Source organism: Branchiostoma floridae, chromosome 5 (genome assembly GCF_000003815.2).
Source record: "Branchiostoma floridae strain S238N-H82 chromosome 5, Bfl_VNyyK, whole genome shotgun sequence".
Classification (NCBI taxonomy): Eukaryota; Metazoa; Chordata; class Leptocardii; order Amphioxiformes; family Branchiostomatidae; genus Branchiostoma; species Branchiostoma floridae.
The window spans coordinates 18,269,281-18,291,019 of NC_049983.1; the positions used below are offsets into that span (position 1 = coordinate 18,269,281).

The following is a 21,739-nucleotide window of genomic DNA, read 5'->3' on the forward strand; positions in this document are numbered from 1 at the left end:
TCTTGAAACTAGTATGTGACCCAACCTACTTCAGGTGCTACCTGAAGACAATTGTCAGTTACGGTATAAGCTACCTTTTCATAACCCATCCGGCGGCCCACCGTTTGCATCAAAGTCGCAACTAACATATTCATGTTACTGTAGCTGTCCGATCAGTCCGTCAGATATATCACAGAATCCCCACAGATATCATTAGACATGACAGATAGGAAGTCATTGTCTCTGCGGTACAGTTGGGAATGTCGTTGGGCTAGACGTGACGTCATAGAGTGGCCTTCTGGGAACGCTAATAATCCTCAACATCCATGCTGCAGTTATGGCCTTGATCCGTTCGGTCAGGAGGGACTGAATAGCTATTGATGATATTCAAACAGGAAATTGAAGATCTTTCATATTTTTACATGAAACGTTATAAGCGTTTGTGGGTGTAATTTCTTTTTATTCATCATTGTGAATTTCTCGCTGATACTGTCTACTAAATGAATTTTCACACAGGCTATCATAATGCAACAGACATGCTTCTACCAGAAAATTGAAGACAGGAAATGAGATAGCCTATACCTGGACCTGCTCGGGACCTTTGACCTAACGTCCTGTCAGTGTCACAGACCTGCCTAGCATGTGAGCGATGTCACGGTGACGCAGTGGTAGGCAAAAAACAGGTGTTTTGCAAAAGATTGATATACATATTAACCAGTAATTTAATCTGCTAATTTAGATATCAATTTGTAATCCAATCTACTGACGTCCTGGTAGGCACCAGTCGTCGAATACCCCGGATGTAAACAACAACAACAACCAAACAACCAACCAACCAGATAGAGAGCATTCGATATTTTGACCTTCAACTAGGCCTCCACGTCCTGTCGGTCGGCTGTTACAACATTTTCCTTTCTCCTCTTGTCACTCTATAGTATTCAAATCAATACGGACACACAAGCAGACACTCTGAAAAAACTGCGTACACCGAAGTAAAAAGAGAACCGCTGTGGTCCACTTAAATTGTCTCCCTCTGCACGGAAGACTCGCGGTAAATTAGAGCATCAGGTGATCCGAATGCTGTATTCCAGGCGGGGCTAATTAATGAAGTTCCCATCCCTATCTTTCTAATCCAAACTTCTATACTTTCTTTGGCATCAAAAACAACTTCAATACTTTTCCTCTGCCTGAATGTTTTCTGTTGCGAAGAGGAAATAAATGATATGGGACTTTGAAAAGCAAAACTATGATTCTTCTTTTCAGAACAAACCAAATTAAATTCTGTAGCCGATATAAAGTTAACCACCTATCATCGCAACGCGGCGTGGCAGTAGTTGCTTCCTTACTGTAGCCTTTTAAAATCTAGCTATAAGCGTTGTTAAAGGTTATAACAATAAACCAGTCTACTACGTATACACAGTGTATTAATATCTAGTGAGCTCGAGGACCCCATACTGTACTTGGAGGTAACGACCCGATGATAGTTGTAGGGAAAAACAAATGTTTGAACAAATTGATAAATATGAAATATGAAATTCCAAAAGTAGTAAGCTTCAAGACAGTCCCGCAGTTTGAAGAAAATATGCAGCACCACGCCTCTCCAGCGCTCATACAGCATCCCTCCGAGAGGAGCTGTCCTTCAACTTACGGAGTCAAAGACAAGCCTTCAGACTCGGCCCTGCCCCCGCCATACTCCTCCGCTCGTCCTGGCGGGGAAATGCCATTATCTCTCGGCACACCTGGCGCGTCGTGGCGCCGTTTCAATATACGGCGACTGTGTTAGTGGGAATCACTGTGAGATTGCCACCCAAAGGCCTTGGATAAGCTCACGAGGCGCCCATTTGCAAAACCAGCGTCTTCTATCATTCATAACGCATGTATTATAGTCCATTCATGGCGCAGGAAAACTTTCAGCACTTTTCGAATACTTTAAGTAACTTGTCTTTGGCTTAAAAGCTTTGTAAGACTGTTCCTAATTCGCACAGCGTTTTGATTTGGGGTAATATTTCCCATCTTCCTAAAACACGTTTTGGAGTATAAAAGAACTAAATTCATGATCTTATCCATGGCTAGACATGAAGTTTAAGTCTGCCAAATAGGTAAGCTTAATATAACACGATCCCTTAGGTTTGGCCATTGTGTAAGAAAGATGCGAGACAGTTTACCACAGTCCGTGTGGAAATTTAGCTTGTAAAGGGCACCATTTGATACCATTCTTCTAATACAATACGATGTCATGTGGCTACCGTTTTCAAAACGTCCTTTCAATGTGCTGCCAAAGTTGGTCGCTTTGAAACTGATTTTTGAGCATGCAGCATTCGATCTATGACTTCCCTGGCATTGAAGCCTTATCTCTTTACACACATGCATACTGCTGATTGCATCCCAGACGAGTACATGCCTTTGGTAGATTACCACCTTGTCGTGCATAACAAAGTTCCTGCCATTGCCTGCAAAGATGAGTATGTTCGAAAAAGCTAGCAGTAAAGTCCGGTTTGAGTATGGCTAACAACAGGTTTACCGGTAGAATAAGTACTCTCAGCGAACGAGCCTGCAAGATTTTCAATCATCAGAAGTGTAGGAAAGGGAGTGCAGCAAAATGTCCATGTATTGCTCGTAAATATCTTTACCTCGCAATCAGCGCGTCCTACATTTTTTTCTTCCTTTAAGTTCATGGTCAACTAGTTGCCTCTTGAATGATCAGTCTGCCGAGTTTCCACTTTGCGGTAGAGGTTTGGCAGTTCGACGGTGCAACGCTAAACGGTGCAGCCTTGTGCTGGGTGTCACAGACGGCATTTTGGTTGGTAAACCTGGGAGAGTCAGACCTACAAATGTGCATGTGTATTTTGTCATTATTGCGAAATGCACAAATTCAAATTCAACCGACAACTTGCCGGTTTAACCATCTAACATGGCGGACAATATTAACATTATAGTCACGTGAGTCACAATACCCAATAAAACGCTATCTCAACACTGCATCACATGGAACTGCTGATGGAAATGCTGGTGAATGTGAGGAATGGAACCCCAGTTCTCCAGAGTAAGAACTAACCAGGCGAGAAATTACCTACTGAGTCTAGAAAATGGCTTTTGGATGAAGAATTCGGCCCTTGTAACCATTAACATTGTGTGCAGTAAGGCTGACTGCGTGGCACATCTAATGTGCCGGTGTGCTTGTTTTATCATTCTCTGTACAGGTTGCGTTGTAGGCCGTCGATAAAACATTGTTTTTATTTGTACGCTTTTTGCGGTGGTCAAAATCATACATAAATAACTCTGTATATGGCTATTTAATAGGTTGTCCTCCGAGTGAACAACCCGATGGAGATATGGTGTAAGTAGACAGCTTACACAAATCACACGCTTTGATAGGATCGCCTGGGGACATGCTTCTGTGATGTATGCTGAGACGAGTCTCGGTAAGAGAAAGGAGAAATAGCCTTGAACTCTAGCTCGAAGCAAAAGTATCACTGGTTGCCGGAAAACGGGCACGACATGCTTTTCTTCTTGGCTCGAAGCCAGCGGATGTATGAGTACCATGCGTAGGAAGGGGACCGGGAAGCACATGCACATGTGATGTGTGGGGTCCTGGAATAAAATGGCATGTGTCTGCATTTATTCAAATTTGATAGGCAACTTCTCGGTATAACCATCCAACATGGCGGGCAATGACTTCATAGTCACGTGATTCCAAACATTTTATATTGATAGAGAAGATTGTCAAGGTTTTCGACGACTGTTGAAATTTTGACTCTTGTCCTCTCATCTCTATTCATATTCTTCTGCATCTGTGGTCGTTGGAACATCCTCCAGGTCCCATGGGGTATGAGACATGATAACGTGACGTGTCTCGGTGATATTTGCTCGCTTTATTTTGCACAAGCAATCATTCAGAAGGAGATGGGGTATCAGAAGTCATAATGAGGGCAAATAGACAGCTTAGAGAGCGGGAGGAGAGCAGTTAGTAGGATTGGTAGATTTTTGTTCGATAATAGATCCACAAAATCAATTGTATTCGTACTAATAATCTGAAAAGTATTCCTCCGCCCACTTGTTGTCAAAGGTGTTTGAGTATATTATACTGAAAACAATAATACATGTTTTGTCACAATATCAATAACGTGTAATCATCGATATTCATTGTAATCATACCTCATACAGGTGACATCAACATGGGGGGTGGGGGGTACCGTTTCGTATTCCCATGTTGTGTCGACGTAAAATATAGCACCCAACATGTACAGTTATTGTGGTGTACCATTTTCATTTCTTGTGCCATTTTGTCGAGTCTATGTCCAACTTCTGCAATGAAAACATACACAAATACATAAAATTTAAAACCTTTATGTGCCAAACGCACTGACCACTTGGCTCTACCCTACATACCAGTAACGTTACAGTTAGGGTGTGGCAGTGGTCTCCAGATGAGGCACCGGTACCATATTTCTGAGTCACCAGGCGGCCCCGAATTTTCATTACCTATTTAGTAAACCACGCTGTGTCCGTTAGTGGCAGAAGGAATTAAGCTGAACATAAAGCACACTTTGTGTCCTCCTCCACGCCACGGGTGATTAAAGAAGCCACAACACACGTCTGGAGTGATCACCGGTCATTCTGTGTGAAGGCGTTTTAGAATGCAGACTTGAGGGGTTCAGTTGCGGATCGACAATGGCTGCTAATGGCGTGGTCAGACGGTCAGACGGACATGATGGCCGCTGTAATTGACCAGGCCTCTCGGCTGGAACCCACAACCCTGTCAGCTCAAGATGCATGTGGGGTGATTACGAGGTTTCCTGCGATCGGTATTCTCAGCATTATCCAGTATGCTGGAAATACAAAGTGACTCATATGCATTTTTATGCCTAAATATGCATTTTCGGACGAATTCTAAATACATGTTGCAACAAATTTGGCTTTACCTAGCCTGGGTACCATCCGGAAAGTAGTTCGCTCCGGCGTTCATTATATACTATATACAGTCGCTTCTAGCTCTGACATTCATTGTACACTATATACAGTCGCTTCTCTGTGTTTTGTATGACCTTCAACGCCGCAATGGCAACTAAAGAACATCACTTGTTACGAGGCAGATCCATGGGCGCTTCATCAAAAGACAAAGAACGACCTAGTGGTAAAGTTGTACTTCTAATTGTAAGGGTGAGGGCGAAAGGGGAACGCGATCAATGTCTTATTCCTACTCCAACTGATGTCGAGTTCAACCACCTCGTAAAACCAGCTAATATTTGGCTAATATGACGTCCCGCAACCTGTAGTCGGAATAGCAGTAAATAGGGCACCAATGTCGACTATCATAACCCCCAACTTATGGATTGTAATGTTCAGATGCATTCCTAGTATGACCTAGGGGGTCCTGTGTCAAAGGTCAGTTATCGATCCGTCATGATCGACCGTGTTGAAGTAATGGGGGTACAGATCGCCTCCCCCTGTCCTGAACACCTGGGGCACGGTCTCACCCCGGCCGCTTTCCTGCCCACAAATGACACTTAGCTTTGATGGAATGGCCATTAAATGGTGAGAGGCCCACTCCTCCTGTCTATATGGAAATGCCGCTGCAGGAATCGGTCAAACACCATACAGTCATCTGATCCTGAGGTACACAGTCTTAATAAACGTAAAACTGATCGTGTAAAAGGCTAATTACCTCTTTGCCTGAATGACTCATGAAATTATACTTTTTTTTTAATTTGCAGAATACTGCTCGTATATACATTTACCACACCATTTCAAATAATTTTTTATCATATACACTACGATGTTTACGTTTGCCCGCTTTCCTGGATATTGATTACATCAGCAATCAAAATTTGAAGATGGACACTGTATTTGTCTCTTGAAAATCATTATTGCAGGTTATGTCTGCGTGATTTTTGTGGAATATTACCCGCAACAAATACTCGTTGAACTTTCTATCCGTGACCTCCCATCATCGTTTTCCCGCCTGGACATTTGTTACTTATCAAACTCTCATTCGCATGACGAGATTCTGATCACGGTGTTACCTAGAAATTCACAGGGGTGAATTGAAGGCATCCAAGCGTAGAATCATCAGAGTAAGGCCTATCAACACTTCCAAGGTTCTTCCTGCTATCAGTTGCATCAGTCATAAAATCATAAACAAGAGACATAAACATGCATAAACGCGGATTTTTTTACATCCACCATGACCTTCATCCAACCCTACGTTATGATTCATGGTGTAGATATTTTACGAATCGTTCAGACAACCATATGTGTTTGTCATGTACTAGATATCATCTTAATTGCATGCGGTATACGGCCTATCTCAAATGTATCTCATTTTTTATAGTCGGCCTATAAAATATAAAACATAGATAGCAGTTCGAACCTGCAACAACTGACGTCTAACGGCAATTCTGTGAAATGTGAATCCTATTATGACCTACCTAAAAGAATTGTGCAATTTTCGTGCCATTCATCAACTTGATAAAAACGATAAAGTACTGTGAAAGCGTAAGAATACACTTTAGAACCAACTGTATTTGCAGAATAGACGGGTTATAGCTGAAAAGTGTTGATGCAGACATAGTTGTACTTTTCCTAGCTAAGGTGCCTAAGGTGATAAAATGCACCGTTAGCCCTTGTAGACGTAAGGTTTTAGCGACTACACTCTATCTTTGTAATGACAGGAAACGTACGTATGTATGCGTAACTTGTCCCTTGTGTAGTACTGGCCTACCCGGAGGAAAGCAGCATCGCCCTCGCGGGGCCTCTAACATTTCATGGCCCGTCTCTCCAGCCGATATACCTCTCTATGACGTCAGTTTATCCGCCTACATAATCAATTAAGCGTTTCTGTTCCACATGCATGTCTTCTTTACGACTAGCGTTCCTAATTGTGAGATGGGTGTATACCTGGTCTGTAGGGTTGAGTCGAAAGCTTGATTTCTTGCATAAAAGGATATCCCGCCAACTGAGCATTCGACTGAAAGACCACCTATACATATGTATCCTATCTACGTTGTTTCAAGAAGTTCAATTGAAATATGTCTGCGTCTAAATTCCAATGAAACGAATGAAAATTTTTGACACTACAAGATTTCATATGTTATTATTTGCGAACCGAAATTAAAGCTCTTACCAAAAACTATTCGGTCAGTTCTCTGATCCCTCTCATTTACAACTTGGGTCATTCCACCATGAGAGGGATCAGAGGGCTGATTGGAAGCTTGTAGGTAATCGCTTTTCTCTTTTGTATGGACGCAGTGTATACAATTCTCTGGTTTTAACGTATGTTCTTGAAATATATCACACGTTCCAAGAAACTAAAAGTCACACCTGCTGTATGCAAGTGAATGAATGAACGTGGATTTTAAATGTTATCGCGTTTTGTTTGCTACTCTTATCATACACATGTATATTGTACAATGCACATCTACAATAAAACCTATGACTCACACAGCACCGAAACTGACGAGGAAAGACTCTAATTCATTGTAACAACGTGCTACACACGCATCACCTAGCCTGCTGTCTGAAAACATCTGTATCTGTATCTATATAGCCGGTATAACCGCCCTTCGGCGTAACACACCAGCTTCGCAGGCACGCGGCGCGGCAGCAGCTGGTTATATTACACTGAACGACTCATCACACCTAACTTTTGCACATCTATATGCAAGTGTTCTCTGAAACTATCCAGAGAAGACGCCCCTACCGTGCTTGGTGATAACATATTCCACTCTCCAATAGTTCTGGGGAAATAGGAATTTTTGAACACATCAATCCTAGGTTGGTAACTCTGGTACTTGAAAGCATGACTGTTTCTAGTTCGTTTTTGAGCTGGTGTTAGATACTTATCAGTCGGTACGTCCACCAGTTTATTGGTCATTTTGTACATCATACAAAGTCTGGACATTTTCCTCCTGTCTTCAAGTGATGTCCACTGCAGATCTGTTTTCATTTTGGTAACACTAGCATCTCTGCTGTAGTTGTTTGTACAGAATCTGGCAGCTTGGTTCTGTACCCTTTCAAGTTTATCTTTGTCTTTCTTTGTATACGGATCCCATACTGTTGCAGCATATTCAAGATTTGGTCTTACCAGTGACGTGTATGCAAGTGATTTTACCCTGGCTGGGCATGCCCACAAGTTGCGTTTGATTACTCCCAGTGTCTGTTTAGCCTTGGTTGTTATTTTGTTAACATGGACACCCCACTTCAGTCCAGTTGTTAATGTAACACCGAGGTATGGGTGGGTTTTTGTGGTTGCTAATGTCTGACCACAGAACTGGTAGGGGGATACATTTGGGGTTCGTTTGTTTGTTATGTGCATGATATAACATTTATCCGGATTGAACTGCATAAGCCATTTCCTTTGCCACTCTTCCAGGGTGTTCAGATCTTTCTGAAGAAGTAGTGAATCTTCCTTTGTAGAGAGCTCTACATATAACAGGCAGTCATCTGCGAACAACCTCACACTTGAATCGAGCTGGTCTGGCAAGTCGTTTATGTACAAGAGGAAGAGCAATGGTCCCAGGACAGTTCCTTGCGGAACTCCAGACGCTACTTTGACTGGAGCTGAGGCCTTCCCTTCTACCACTACAGTTTGCTCTCTGTTCGTTAGGAAAGCCTTTAACCAATTAAGTGTGGTACCTTGAATTCCATAATGCTCTAGTTTTGATATCAGTCTGCTATGTGGGACTTTGTCAAAGGCTTTAGTAAAATCAAGAATTGCTAGATCCACTTGTCTTTTGTTGTTCAGTGCCCCAGCTATGTCGTGTACTGTTAAAATAAGCTGTGTTTCTGTGGATCGCTTTGCTCTAAAACCATGCTGGTAGTCCGTTAGTATATTGTGGCCTTCCAAGTGTTTCATTATATGGCTATGGATAATGTGTTCAAGTAGTTTACAGGAAATACAGGTAAGTGAAACTGGCCTGTAGTTACTGGGGACCGCTCTATCTCCCTTTTTGAAAATGGCGCATACATTTGCATCGCTCCAGTCTTTAGGAATCTCTCCTGTGTCAAGCGATTGTTGGAAAATGTTAGTTAAAACAGGTGCGATTTCACTGGCTGTCATTTTGAGGAACCAAGGAGGTATTTGGTCTGGCCCGGATGCTTTGGATGGATTAAGGCCTTGCAGCATTTTCTCTACACCATAAATAGAAATTTCTATTTGTTCCATAGGAGGGGTGCAGGGGTGCCCAAGAGATGGCATGTCTGTGGTGTCTTCTTCTGTGAATACACTTTTAAACTGTGAACTGAGTGCCTCTGCTTTAGCTTTATTGTCACTTTTGTGCACCAAGAGCTGGCTACAGATGCAATAACACGCTGTTCATTTTGCCCAGCAGCGAATTGCCCAACCACATCATCAATCTTACAGACAATGGGCAGAAAGGTCGGCCCCCTTTATATCTTACACACGGAGGCGTCAAGGCGAATGGGAAGATAAACCTCAGCGGCTGTAACCAAATGTCATCCTCTACAGGGGTCCCTACTGTCTGTGTGAAATATTCGCTCTGTCACGGGTACGGATGGGAACTGTTCAGATGGGAACGTCTCTATACAGGGTCGTGTTTTTATCTCAGCCACGCTTTGTCAGCTGCCAGGTGTGGTCCTGAGATAGCGTTGTGAAGAGAGACCTGTGTCCCAGCAGCTTAGGTTACCAATCTCTCTGATTTCAGCACCAAGGACATAACTGTGGTTTTTGTTAGCGCTAAGAAGGCGCCATTGTGGTTAGATGGAGCTTAGAAGGCGCCATTGTGGTTAGACTGTAACGTCTATACTGTTGATCAGCCTTTCCGTGGTAGTGAAAGGCCATGTGTCGAGGTCTATAACACATATCTGATCTCAGAAAGCCCAAACGTCTTACCGAGCCGAATTCTTAACACACCAATAGAGACGAGACTTTTGCAAGTATTGAAGTCAGATAAGAAAAATGATTCCTACTTAAGACACCGAAGCGTGACACCGTCTTCCCAGTGGACTTTTCTAAATTACTCAATAGTCCTTCTTAATTCAGCTCTGTTTGGCACACAGGTCAACCGAAGTGGCTACGTAAATCTTCAGTACACCAAGTCGTGATTTGCGTGATTGAGAATGTGCCATGGGGACAACGGTGGGCCATTCATAATGGTGCAGTATTAGACAACAATATTCCCCAGCTGCAGGGTAATACTCGTGATGAAGTGAGGTGACTAATTGTGTTTTGTACTAGCAATATTTCATGTCTATACTCACAGGGCTTATAGTATTTCGTACTGATATTTTAAAGAGCTTCAGCGTCGTCAGATCTACATACAATTGATCGTGGCTACTCTAAAAAAACAAGCCAAGTTCATGGCTTTTTTGTCTTTGTAATAATGCAGCTCGTAACCATCCATGTATGTAGGAAACTTTTGTTTAGAGAAATCTCTTTTTTCGATAAACATTGAATTCAAGGCATTTGGTACAACCAATATCCGGGACATGGCACAACGTCACTCCCAACGTTAACGGTCGCTTACAGCCAACTCATCTATCAAGATGGCGGTACAGTTATCCCACTGTTATCCAGAGATCAGGGATAAGACAGGCATTCGAGCTAGGTCCCATTCCACATCAACGATAAGGTCCGTAATATACGTCAATCGAAGATCTAGGGATCTATAAAAATCAAAGAACCTTAAGAACAAAGGCTGCTGCATCTCAAGATTGAAGACGGTGTTAAGGAAGGGATTTTAGGTTGCCTTTGTCAATTATTGATTCCAGTAACGCGTTAGGTGTTCTAGGATACGCCACTGTTCATTGGTTTGAGCCAATTTGTTGTTAATTGGGAACCGTCGTTGATGGTGTATTTAGGCTACAATACCTCACTTTGAGGCTACAAAGTTTTCTTCTTTAAATGCGTAATCATAAATCTAGTTACATGTAATTTTGATGCCAATTTAACTAAGTACTATGTTGACGAAGTTTGGATACGTTATCCTCATAGAAGTGTTTCTGACTTGCCTGTCTATCTTTGGACTGATTGGAGTCATCTTCCTCTGTAACCGCTGTGTCATCTATTGATGAGTGATCACCGTGTTCTGGAAGGTGCCCTCAATATTCACTGAAGGTATTTTGCTGTCACGACTCGTGCAGAAGGTCACAACACGTGCTGACACAAAATGCGATAAGAAAATCATGAATGTCTGCAGAATTGTCAATAGAAAATGTAACGAAGTGCGTTTCATAAACAAGTCAGCTACAGCGATCTTGTTTTTCATCACCTTGAGCATCTGGAATCAATGAAGATTAAAATTCATTGGATTTATGAATGCTTCTCGGCGAAGGGTTGCCGTCGGTTCCTTTACACAATCATCACGCGCTTATCCCCGAGGAAATTACAGCGCTGAAGAAGGTGACACGAGGCCCGGGTTAGCAGCTGCGTGTCGGCATGAATAAGGCAGATTTGCAGCGCCTTGTCGACTGAGATATTTCACAAGCTCTTCCGGACAAATTAGGACATACATTTACCTCGTGCGCGGTAGGAAATGTCACAATTTTGACAACTTAAGAGGGTTGTATTGGCTGTATATGCAAATCTTCTCTAGTTTTCCCTCTCTTGTCAATACTACACAGACAGCAAAACAAGCACTCGGGTTTGCATAAATCTTCAGGGCGCATACCCATGTATCTTAAATCAACTTCTACATCTTTAAGGGTTGTACAGCAGGTGTTCTACATGGTCTATGGGGAAATTGTTACATGCATGTTCGAAAGTTTTCAACTACAGTGGCTCAGAACGATTGGATATTACTTTGCCCATGTGCACGACGTTGTCTTTGAATGAAGGCAGCTCATGACATGAAAACATATCTGGAAAACCTCAGCGAACAACCCACAAGTAATTATGCATAACCACTACTTACTTGTGGTTCCCTGACTTAAGATGGATCACGGGAAGGCTCTCGTATGTAATGAATTATGTATAGAGCTTAGGATCACCGTAAGCAGGTTTCATGACCGGGGTGAAACCGGAATGCAAATATTGCGAAACAGGTCAGACGCTTCCATTGCAATGTCATCACAGTTTCAAACAACCGTCACAGTCAGCCGCGAGAGAGGGGATCGGAATATGAGGTCGGGAACTTGTCTTATAGGTATTTGGTTCTTTTCATTGGCTTGCGGTGTGTAATCAATATGAGTATCCTATATCCTGATTGATTGTCCAGGGTTAGAGAGGGTGGTCACTCTAACGGTTCGAACGGCAATGTGACGTAGTGCGTCCCACTGGCAGCATTTGGCATTGCAGATACTGCTCGATGTTTTGATATATATTACCTACGTTTTGTGCTTGCGTACATGTTTTTTGTTCTGTTGAATTTTCATGTTGTTAATTCACACAAGAAAGAATTTGATTGCAATAGATAAAGAAAATAGACGATGAAACAAAAACTGCGACGATGGCTAGAGGGTCGAAAGCCTATAAAATGGCCACCGTTCAGAATATCAACAATGAATTTAGCTTGGTGTCGTTTGCACTATGTCACATTAAATCTAGTTTGGCCATAAAACTGTAAAACATGTTAAAGCTGTGCTGATAATTTACTGTTTTATTCATAATTTATAGTGTTTTGCAATTGAAGTAAGTCCTTTTGATAAATAATCTAGAGGGTTGTATTTTGTTTAAAGCTAGTCACAAGAAATGTCGTTTTCAAGAAAATTCAATAAAATACTGTTTGTGTAGCTGGGTGCCTACTACTGTTTCTTTTCCTGTCCTGTCTGATTACAAAATGTCTTGATTTTCATGCTGTTTATCATCACTATTCATCTAGCAGAACTGGGGCTAATTTGCAATTAGCCTTAAGTATTGGATTTCTTAAGCCTGGTGACCTGAATTATCCGAACGGAGATTCTGACCAAATTTCCAGTGAAGTTTTTTTTTACCAGCTACAGAGTGATATTAAATTCTGATATTGTGCCCATTTCATCATGTTCAATAAGAGTGAGCGTAACAGTGAATATGGCACCTTCTAGAATCAATATCAATTCGTGGTCAGCGCGCCCGAGCCTGTATTTATTCACTTCACGATCAAACCATATTTTACTTGCATATGTCATTGTTTGAGACCTGACATGGGGGGAAAGTTCGCTCGTTTTTCTTGATGTACTGGTGAAAGGGGCAACAAAGCACATTCATATTTGTCAGCTTATGTGAACTGGAGTAGTGTGGAATAACGTACAATGTACAAAGCTCTTCCGAATCCGCCCCACCCCCATCACATCTCTCCCTCCCTATCGTATCAGTATGCACACATTTAGGGACGGAAAGAGTCTCAGCAAAACAGCTTAACGGTGAATCTACCTTCAAGGACACGGGTGTGTTTCATGCTGAGATTTATTGATTTCAATTCCGTGGAGAAAATGGTGAAGATCATATCTAAACAACGCCAGGGCTTTCCCACTGTTCTCCTCATCATTCATGGATTTAAAAAAACAGAATGGCCCTATGAGATTTCCAAACATGCCCCGATGTTGTAATGTTGTTATTGAAAGGTACTTTGCACAGTTTCTCTCACACTTTCACACGATCACCACCTAGCTTTGGTTAGCGACGTCCCTCGAATAGCACGTTGAATAGAGGTCCCGTGTTTTAGGATAGACACATGTACACCTTGAGCACTTTAAAGAACCCACCACGCCAACTGAAAAAGCATGGATTTTCCCGTTGTATGGTGATAAAATAGTCTGTTAGGTCTCCAGTTTGATATCCTGAAAATGTCAAAAGAAAACTGTGTTTGTCTCGGAATGAATGGATAATTAGCACTATCTGGCAGTGGTACAATTTTGGCTATTATAATTGGTGCGAAAACGTTTAGACGTAGACGTGTAAGTAAGGTCAAAGAGGACGAAGTGATTCTACAGCGCTCACAATTACTCCAACAATATCGCATCCCGAACACGTACAGCGACTGTGCCAGAGGCTTTCCTGTCAGTGTGTTTATTTCATCATAAAGTCCAAAAGTTACACGGAGACCCGGAGTACTCCTATTAGGAACTTCTTCAAGTTTCCTCTAATGGCCCTGGAAGAAGAAGACGAAGAATAATATTAAGTATCCTCCGGGCTAACAATCAACTTACGCATCAACCCCCTCCTTTTCCCAAGAGTAGATGAACTTGGGAGAAATCGCATACAACCTTGACATACCTCAATATATCTAGTTTCTACCATGATCACATATTACATTTATCGTAACTCTTACAAGATGTACGCCTCGGAGGCTTGGCAGGGTGTAGTAATGGTACCTGATTTGCAGTGGTACTCATTTGATTGCTGTCAGATTTGTTCTTGAATGATCACATATTGAATGATGCATGAATGCTGTATTATTATTGAGCAACAAATGTGTACAAGAAACACAACAAGCAAAATGTCCGCAACAAACAAAGATATACATATTCCAACATTAGCGGTGCACGAGTTATTATGAATAAAAATCAGAATGCAATTACATGTAGCACTGAATATATGGAAAAACTAGAATATATAATTCTCTCTCACTCTCTCACTCTCTCTCTCTCTCTCTCTCTTTCTCTCTCTCTCTCTCTCTCTCTCTCTCTCTCTCTCTCTCTCTCTCTCTCTCGTCATTCTCTCTCCGTCTGTGTGTGTATGTGATGTTACATAGTAGATATTTCCAACGACCCGTCTGGCTGTTTGCAGTCTTATTTTTTTACCTACAGTACAAAGATGGCAATCTAACCATTTAGGGGGTTCTTCAGCCTTACTGACGTCAGTACCTTGTACGGGTTAAGCCCAAGTTCGGGTTTGTCAAGTCATTACTTACGCTTTATCCATACAGTAATAAAACTTTATCTGTCCTGCCAAGTATCTACCAAAGGCAAGTATCGCCTACAGACTCTGATGAATGCACGTCGTTCTGCACAATGCGCTTAGCTGTAGCTTTTTCGTTACAGACATCATAGATCACAGACTCTTCACCAGATAAACTACTGAGTTTTAAAGTGTGCCCTTAGGTCTGCATCTGGCGTGGTATTTGTTAAGGGCCACTCAGGCCTTACCTTTCCCGCCTTGCAAATCTCTTAAGGGCTATTTTCGATGAGGATGTTAACAGCGATGGGCACACAGGGCGGTTTGAATTGTAGCGGTAATGCATTTTCCTTGACGCCGAACCTCACGTAGCTTCTTCCATTAGGAGAATGTCGACTTTTTGAGTTATAACGGTGAGCCCGTAAAGTGTCCATCAACCGTTATTATTCTCGTATCAATCTGATGGGCATTTTTATCGGTTGCTAAATGCATTTCTAGGTATTTCCAAAAACGATTTCACATAAACGCAATCTAGATATGTAGTGTACATGATATTTGGAGCCGCTGGGGACGATGTAAAGACATTTCCTAGTGTGACGTAATCGGTAAGGTATTTGGCCCGAAGCCTGTAACTTATGATGTACCTCGATTGCTCGTGACGTCACCGCCGCCATTGTGATTGGTTAAACCATGAAGGGGAGGGGCCAGCAAATGAATTTTCTCTTGGAACACGTGAAAAAGAAGGCATAAAAACCAAAATCACTTCTAAACACCTTTGCAATAAAACAAGCAAACAAAAGGTGTTCCCATATTTCAAACCGCTTGTCTTAACACCCGTTAACAAGTTTTGTTAGGATATTGGTTGGGAATAATTGGGAGATCAACTCCGGCGTTTTCTAGAGTTACAGCCAAAAGATTGACATGACACCAGGGTTTCATCTCCAGTCCCCATAGTCTATGGTCCATCTCTCTCAGGGATCAAATACAGGTGAAAACATGTGTCGCAAATATTGTCTAAGTTCCATAAAAGACACTTTCTTTTGACTTCCCTATCGGAAAACGGGACCTTTCGACCCAAAATTTGCCCAATAGGAAAAATCCTTTAAACATAAAATAATGAGATAAACAAATAGTTAAAAAAGGTAATTTGGCTTTGAACAGTGCGCTGTTGACAGACTGGTCCTTTCTCAGAAGATCAGACCCCTGAATGAGCAAGTTTAAACGTATCAACTCCCAAATTCCAATTTCAACCGTCCAATATGGCGGACGATACTGATGCCATGGTCACGTGAGTGCGAACGCCCTATACCCTTGCAGGTATTCTACTATTCACAGTGCCAATATTGAAAAGTAGCGTCTCGCACGTACCACCAATAGCCATAATAGTTTATCCCCGAAACAATCTTTTACACTGAGGTACAGGTTACCTCGTCTTTGTGAAAGATTTGTTGCGTATAGTAGCCTATCTGGGCAAACATCTTTCAAACAAGCGAAGTAATCGAGGTAACGATGGCGTTCAACGAAGTCCATCATATAGGCAGCATAAGTAAGATACCATTAACGAGTGTTTTATTCAAAGGACTTGATTCACATTTTTATAGCCTATAAACCATCCATGATATATGCACTGTTTCGCGTCGTAAACGGGAATTTCAAATGTAGCATGAAACTACCTGCTAACACAGGGTGCAACGCCTGAGGCTGTAATGGCCATTTACAGGGACCACCTATTGCTTAACGTACAATACTGCTTTTCTCTTAAAGAACAGAAGCGGGGAGGAGTATATTTTAATGTGTATGATTATCAATTCATCAACAAGTTTATCAGTTTATGTATACATTAATACATAGCTATGTTACCTTCTTATTCAATGCATTGTGTATTCTATAGCTCGCATCATTTTGTAAAGGTGCATTGGCGTCTGTTCTAGTTTGTTAAACATTTACTTACATCGTGTTTTCATCAAGTAATTCATCACTCACGCCAACTACGGTTCTCTTGACTTATAGCGTTGGTTTTCTGCTTGAAAGAGTCTTAACAACCGTTAACCTTGTCTTCTAGGGTAAAGAGATCGGTTGTGCGGAAGAATGCTTCACTGGAGGTGGATGCCAAAATAACGTTTCTAGTACAACCTACAAAGCGCAGCCGGCGTGTTGGAGTGCCCTAACGGTGCCAAGGATTTACCAATAACCTGAAATACTCATCATCATAAGGACTCGTCACGAAAAGTGTTGACAATGAATTATTTACGACGACGATTCTCCGATACAAACATCGCGGCCAACTTGCCGAACGGCTACCTGTCGGGATTGGGCGGGGAGGACGACAAAAACCAACAGCAGCCGGCCGCGGCTCCGCCTCGGGGCACCAGCGCACCCTCTTCACCGGCAAGGTCCATGCCGCCCGGCGGGATGGCGGGAGGGAGGGACGGGGAGAGAAACACCACCAAGACGCTGCTAGTCATCGACGATCAGCATACAGATTGGTGAGTAGATCCCTGTCCATATACAAGCCTACATTTTATACAGCACTGACGTAATATCTACTGCCTGATTCGTTGCCGTAATGATTTTGTCTCCTGGCTAAAACATACGGATGGTTCGATAACAATATGTCCGCTGGAATCGCAACGGGCTATCTTCATTCCATGGATAGTGAGATAGCAATCTACCATCTGTGCCAACAATGAAGTCAAATCAGTACTTGTATTCAAGAGAGTGTATTAAATTCCTTGAACGATAACAGCAAATAACATTTCGGCCTGCACCTATAGAAGAGAAGATCGATAATAATGATTTCCAGAATATTGCAGATAGACTTTTGATGTAGACCGTTGATATAGATGGAAACTATGATGTGATGCAGGCTTATTTTATAATATTATTGACTGTTTTTTATATTGCTGTGTTTCACTTCATTGACTTCAATGGCTTAAAACCATATGCATTTTAAATTCTGCATCGATTTGCATAGAATCCAGACATCGTCCAGTCTAGACGATCTTCCCAATTTTACTGACAGACAATGTCCGTTATTCTTTGACTCTTATGATCGTGATTTCTTTGCGATAGCTTTCATACAGTGTGGAACTTCGTATCTATGATGTTTTATAGTCTATGATGTTTATGGGTCGATAACCAATTTGGCAGCTGTAGTATCAAAAGAGGGAAACGCAGAGATATCATAGTGGAAATCAATTTCCAGTCACGAGTCAAATGTAACTTACAAACCAGCGGTGAAGGGTCTAGCGAAACTGGTTGTCTCCGTCCGTGGTACTGAAATACCCACAATCCATCAGGTCACACAGGAAATGACGTCAGGCTGTGAGATCAGTCAATATCTGGCGGCAGTTTAATTGATAACACGAAGGCTCGGTATTAGTAAATCTGACTTAGTCATATCCGAGTCAGCCTAAAAAATATTCATCCATTTTCTCCAGATTAGGCCACGATGATTTGATTATATGGATGACATCCAAGCTTGCACCAATTTTCGGCCATTTCCAAAAAAAAAAAAGTTTTCGACCACACAATAAATTGTGCAAAGCAGCTGTAAAATGAGCACAAATATTCCGTAGATTGAAAAAAAAGGATCAGAAAACAGATAACTAATGCCATAGAATGCCAAAATGAATCTAAAGTCAAAGAATAAGATGTGAAAGGACAGAAAGAAAAAAAATCTATTGTTGGTTGGGGGAGGTACCAGTACAGAAAATTCAGGTCCAGAGGATCATTTCCAGGTCCGGACATGGACCTGGACCTGATTGTGGAAAATTGACAACTGGCAATACTCAAAACAATGGTAATTGGTCAATTTTGCTACAAAGGAATCTGTTTGGTGGATTATTGGACTCCCGCTGCATTTTAAAATCCCATCTCCAGGTAATAAAGGCTAACTGTCTCTGTACCTTTGACTGTAGAAACTTGGTGCAATTCACCATAAACTCTACTTGACTTCGCTCTTGTTGTCTTCTTGGCCCCCCGGTTAGACCCCAAATGGCTGCCGACATAGTGTGTCCATTTTGTAATTGGCGAAACCGGTTCCTCTGTTTTTTTTTCAGGTCTGTTTTTTTTCGGATTGGTCCAAGAAGAAAAAATGTTTTGCACCCGTATGATGTACTGGTCCCTACACCTAACTGTTGGTATACTATACTATGTCCTATGTTCAACCTTCCTGGCCACTTTGATTTCATACTGAAGGCAACTTTTTTTTTTTGCCAAACTTTTTTTTATTCGCTCGCTCGCATCAGTTTTGGAGTTCCCGGAGGATGTCATCCATATAATCAAATCAATATGGCCTTATTAGCAAAACGATTTATCTGGTAGCCAATTTATCTGGCGTGGTAAAGGTTTAGCAAAAGAAAGTTGCATCGGAAAAAATTTAGTCACCTTGCCTCTCTCTAAATCTTCCATCGTAAATGCAGCTAATCAGGGAAAAGACTGTTTGACATGCTTTATGTTTGCCTACCTTAATGATTCGTGAAATCACGCCCGACACCCACGTGCCCTATCGCTCATAGAACACTGTTGCCGTCGCGTTGAGTTATCGTTGGATCACCAACCGCAAGATTCGCTTCTTAAGGAGGATTAAAGCTAAAGATGCATGCTTCATTAGACACAAAACGGATACAAGCCATCCAGAAGACAAGACGGGCCATTAAAAGATTAGCATAGTTTTCTACAGTTGCACGATGATTCAGAGACTTTCCATGCCCCCCACCCCCCTCCATGGAAATCTCATCAAATAATACCATCACGTCCCTACGATGTTTGAAAATGACGTAACGACATATTTGTGTGTGTCTGTCTGTGTGTGTGTGTGTGTGTGTGTGTGTGTGTGTGTGTGTGTGTGTGTGTGTGTGTGTGTGTGTGTGTGTGTGATACACAGAGAGATGGTTGCACCCGTAGCACTGAAAATGCACCATTTTTCAAATGCCAATTCTGTCTCTGTGTTATTGCAGGGGCAAGTACTTCAGAGGAAAGAGAATCAACAACGAATATGAGATCAGAGTTGAACAGGCGGATTTTTCGGAGATCAACTTGGCAGCGTACTCTGACACCGGCACCATGATCGACATGCAGATCAACCGGCAAGGAACCAAAGTCGTACGGTAGGTACTATTTATTCATTTGCATCAAGCCCATGGCCCATTAGAACAGACACAGTACAATTAAAGATTAAGAACTACATTGAGAAAGTCATATTTACATAATGACGCCAAAAATACTATGGCGGAAACCATTTGAGTGCACGAACAGGTGGATAACTTCATTATCTGAAGACAACAGACATCAAAACATATCCGTCCGATACTTAACAAACAACTTGTACTTTCATGCCAGCAAAAAAGAGCACTATGGTATGCCACTCGAACTCAAACCTTCTGGATTCTTTTGTTTATAGAGAGTTTTCACTGACGTGATCATCACGTAAGTACATTGTCCGCCATATTGGATGGTTAAACCAAGATGCTACCTGGTAAATTTGTGTGAAAACACATGCAGATTTCTTAAAACGAACCGACTCGGTGGCATTACATGCAATGAAAGATAAAAGTGCAGGATTCTTGGTATGCATCTATACCTCGAAGTGCCTGTACGATTTAGTATTACGCAGGCTACTCAAATAGAGAGCAATTCCAATTTGCAATGCTTTGGCCAGCACACAAAAAGTGGGCAAATTTACTACCGGCTCAACCCATGAATGGCCTCAGGATATTAGCTTATTGTGGCTTGAAGGAATACCGGCAAGCTTGCGTTCAAATTATGGTTTCTCGCAAACCATGGTTAAAGACCAAAGCATTTCTCTGTCGACAAAACCAATTAACGACAGCCTGAGAGGGCCGTCTTCCATTGATTTTCCCAGGGGCTGGATATGGGATTGAATGATGATCTATTAGAAGAATGTGTGTTCCTTCAGAAATCAATACTTGTTCCGATTGGATCTTTTCAGAAGCCTGGCCCTGTTTTAGATAAGCCTGTGTGATCGTAGCATGTGACCTGTAACGTGCTTATTACGGGGCAATTTTTACACGGCACTGTAAACGGTAGATAAGGGTTGTTTCAAGGCAAGGTCTTTGAGTACAGCCCGAAGCAAAGTTTATTTCTGGGCTGAAAATATGTATCCTCAAAGTACATTTAGTAATGCATTATCCATGGAGGGTTTAGGCCTGTATGAAACATTTAACTCAATCCCATAAGTAAAAAAAAAACGATTAGAAACAGCTTAGAGAAGAAGTAAAAACATAGGAGATAATACTGAGGGCCATCATGTGACCAAAATGTTTTTGTATGGTTATGATACAGCGCGCCGTAAGTCTGTCTCAGCAATTACAGTGACTGCCTTTCTATTAGAATTGATTGGGATTTTGATTACATTAACTTTTTGTAAATGGTAAATGATTACAATTATGTCTACAACTAGGATTTGTAAGTCATTCCAGGCTTTGAACCGAAGTCTACAAGAATACCAAATTCCTAACCAACAAACTATGCGACAAATACAATTATGTCTTGTTGTTACAATTAAATGAATGGTAACGTAAAGCATGGTTTGGTGTGCATGTTTTGTATAAATAATTCTAGTCAGTTTCACGAATAATATTATACAGTAACAAGTTATACAAGTTAACTGGCTCCTGTTGTAGTCTATGAAGGGGATCTATTTCTTATTGGTGTGATAAAATAAATTCCCCAGGTGAGGCTCGAACTCACAACCTCCGCATGGCTCATGAGCACCAGATACTGCTTATAAGTACGGCGCGCTAACCGATTGCGCCACTGGGGACGTGATGGATGCAGGTGGCTAAAGCTGTAATCATGTAACGAGGTCATGAAAGGAAAGGGAAGCCAGACGAGAAAATTTTAAGAGACTTTATACATTTTCTGCTTAACGATGTAGTCGATACATGTATCGTACTTTTTTATTACAATTTAGTATTATAGTATACTGAAGTTACCGAGGATTTCAGAATAAAGCATAAAACTGGA

The 21,739-nt window shown here is 41.7% G+C and overlaps 1 protein-coding gene and 1 non-coding gene across 9 annotated transcripts in view; one reads left to right on the forward strand and one right to left on the reverse strand.

The window, feature by feature from the left end:
* LOC118415648 (synapsin-3-like) overlaps positions 1-21,739 on the forward strand; it is a 66,727-nt gene that overhangs the window by 7,557 nt on the left and 37,431 nt on the right. For 7 of the 8 annotated variants that reach the window (XM_035820369.1, XM_035820365.1, XM_035820371.1 and 4 more), the window contains exons 2-3: positions 16,812-17,235; positions 19,711-19,860. In XM_035820369.1, coding sequence (XP_035676262.1) covers positions 16,988-17,235; positions 19,711-19,860 — 398 coding nt within the window. In that variant the 5' untranslated portion in view covers positions 16,812-16,987. Of the gene's footprint in view, positions 1-12,001; positions 12,081-16,811; positions 17,236-19,710; positions 19,861-21,739 lie in introns of those variants that run through there. The other variant, XM_035820367.1, reaches the window with a different exon arrangement.
* Positions 21,439-21,536, reverse strand: Trnai-uau. Its single transcript has 2 exons — positions 21,499-21,536; positions 21,439-21,474 (listed from the first exon to the last, which is right to left on the reverse strand). It is a non-coding gene; the product is annotated as a tRNA-Ile (tRNA).